Source organism: Halyomorpha halys, unplaced genomic scaffold (genome assembly GCF_000696795.3).
Source record: "Halyomorpha halys isolate HHAL.00 unplaced genomic scaffold, Hhal_1.1 Scaffold112.1, whole genome shotgun sequence".
Classification (NCBI taxonomy): domain Eukaryota; kingdom Metazoa; phylum Arthropoda; class Insecta; order Hemiptera; family Pentatomidae; genus Halyomorpha; species Halyomorpha halys.
In genome coordinates, this window is record NW_027113310.1 from 185,585 (window position 1) to 187,812 (window position 2,228).

Genomic DNA, 2,228 nt, shown 5'->3' on the forward strand with positions numbered 1-2,228 from the left:
TCTTATTATACTGTTTCTGTTTTTTAGCTTTTATACATGGTTGTAATCTCATTATGTTTTTTAGCCCTGATGAAGGCATAAAATTTAGGCTGAAATGTCAGCACAAATAAAATACACATATTGGTGTTTATTTCTACAGACTGCAACCCCTGAGCATCTTCTCACATTATATCTACGGTTAACTATAAACCTCATTATTTAATTTATTTCTAATGTTTGATTATATATAATATAATTTATTTTTTCAATCATAGATTAATCTTAATTTTACTTTACTTTTAGCAAGAAGCAACGGAGCCATTTGGGCAACAAGCTGCGGTAACCTTAAGAGTAAATTTCTTTGATTTGATTAATGTTTGTTCAAATCTGTTTCCGCTGCTGCGGCCACATGCTCGTGTTGTTAACATATCTAGTGCAGCAGGATTTTTGCAACATGTGCCTGGCGACCAATTAAAGAAGAAATTAGGAGATCCTAATCTGACATTAAACGATCTGACTAGTCTAATGAAAGAGTTTGTTTCGTAAGTTGGTTATATTCATCTTTAGTTTATTTATATTATTTTGGTTGTTATGGATGATATCCATATTTTTTTATTTTATAATAGTATGGTATATTTATAAAAATTTATTTAATATGATATTGGACTGATTAATATTTTACACAAGAAAACCTGACACAGAACTTTATAATTTTCTGGAACGAAACTTGATAATTTCCTACCTCCAAAACTTTACCACCCTGGGCTGTATCATTATTTAAAAAATTATAATTGCTCTAAGATTTTTTTTTTATTGTATAGAGCAGCAAAAGCTGGAACACATGTCGAAGCTGGCTGGCCAAATACTTTTTACTGCCCTTATTCAGTGTCTAAAGTTGGAGTAAGTGCATTAACAAGGATTCAGCAACGGGAGTTCTTGGAGGACGCTCGAGAAGATATTGTTGTTAACCATATCCACCCAGGCTATGTTGCTACCGACATGACAAATCATCTTGGACCACTCACTGTTGAACAAGGTTATAGTTTTTTGAATATTTTTTATTTTGAATAGAACATATTTCCAAGATAGTATCATACACTGGGGTTACTTTCTCTACTGGAGCTCCCTTACAAACTGCCTCAAACTAGTAGGGTCATCACAAAGTAACCCAGTTGAATACAAGAAAAAAAAAAGTATTTATTTTCATATGTCATTATCAAAGCATAACAGCTATATTTTCAGTTCATTGCAGAAATTACCGTACATATTGTGAATAGATGATTGATCATATGGGAATTAGAAGTTGCGGTTAAGAAATACAAAAATAATTGAAAACTATCTGAATAAAACAATTATTTAAAAAAAAATTTTTTAGCACATTAGTGTTGAAGTGAAATTTAGATGCACCAATAGTCCAAGTGCCTGTTGGAAAAAAAAGAAAACAAACAGTTATTTCATCCCTATTTTTTATTACTTTAATGGAACTTAGTATAGTTACCAGTAAAAATTGATAAATCTACCAACTACAGTTAGGTGGAATAAACCTTGTTTCAAAGGTTAAAAATGGTCGGCAGACCTAATTTTGACCAGTAACTATACATAGTTTTCATTAAAGTAATAAAAAAATGTTGTAGAAAATAAGTTTTATCATTTGATTTATGGTAAAAATTGTTTGTTTTTAACCTAAACAATTTATAAATATAATCAAGAATAAAGCATCACTGTTGATGGAAACATTGCTTTCAACATTGAGACAACCATGTTTTCTTTGTTTGAAGTCTGTTTGCTGTTGGCATCCATTAGACAAACACTACTCTTTGTCTTTTGTTATAAAACCCCCCCTGAACCACAACAAAAATTAGGGTGAAATAACTACCTTTTTTCTTCCCCTGGGCTCTTGTACTATTATGCAATAAGGTGTACAACTTACAGCTATTTTTTGATATTGACTCTTTTAACTTTTTTTTCATTTATTTTTTTAAAAATAAACAACAAAGTTTTCATCATAACCTGATCTAATGAATATAAAAAATATTTATGGCCATCCAGTCTCTTGGCATGTTTATTCAGATACAATAATCCTCAAAGAACCATGTAATTACTGTGTTTTGCACACATTTTTGAGTTCTTAGTAAAAAAAAAAAGTGTAATATTTTCTTTCAGAAATTGGCTCATTTTTTACCTGTGCTATACAATGGATACAGTCAATGCTATTAAAAAGTAAATATTGAAGTATTCAAGGTGCACCC

At 30.3% G+C, this 2,228-nt stretch overlaps 1 protein-coding gene across 1 annotated transcript in view; it reads left to right on the plus strand.

The window, feature by feature from the left end:
- LOC112211639 (carbonyl reductase [NADPH] 3) overlaps positions 1-2,228 on the plus strand; it is a 21,677-nt gene that overhangs the window by 1,491 nt on the left and 17,958 nt on the right. The window contains exons 4-5 of the mRNA XM_067050893.1: positions 283-521; positions 801-1,015. Coding sequence (XP_066906994.1) covers positions 283-521; positions 801-1,015 — 454 coding nt within the window. The remainder of the gene's footprint in view (positions 1-282; positions 522-800; positions 1,016-2,228) is intronic.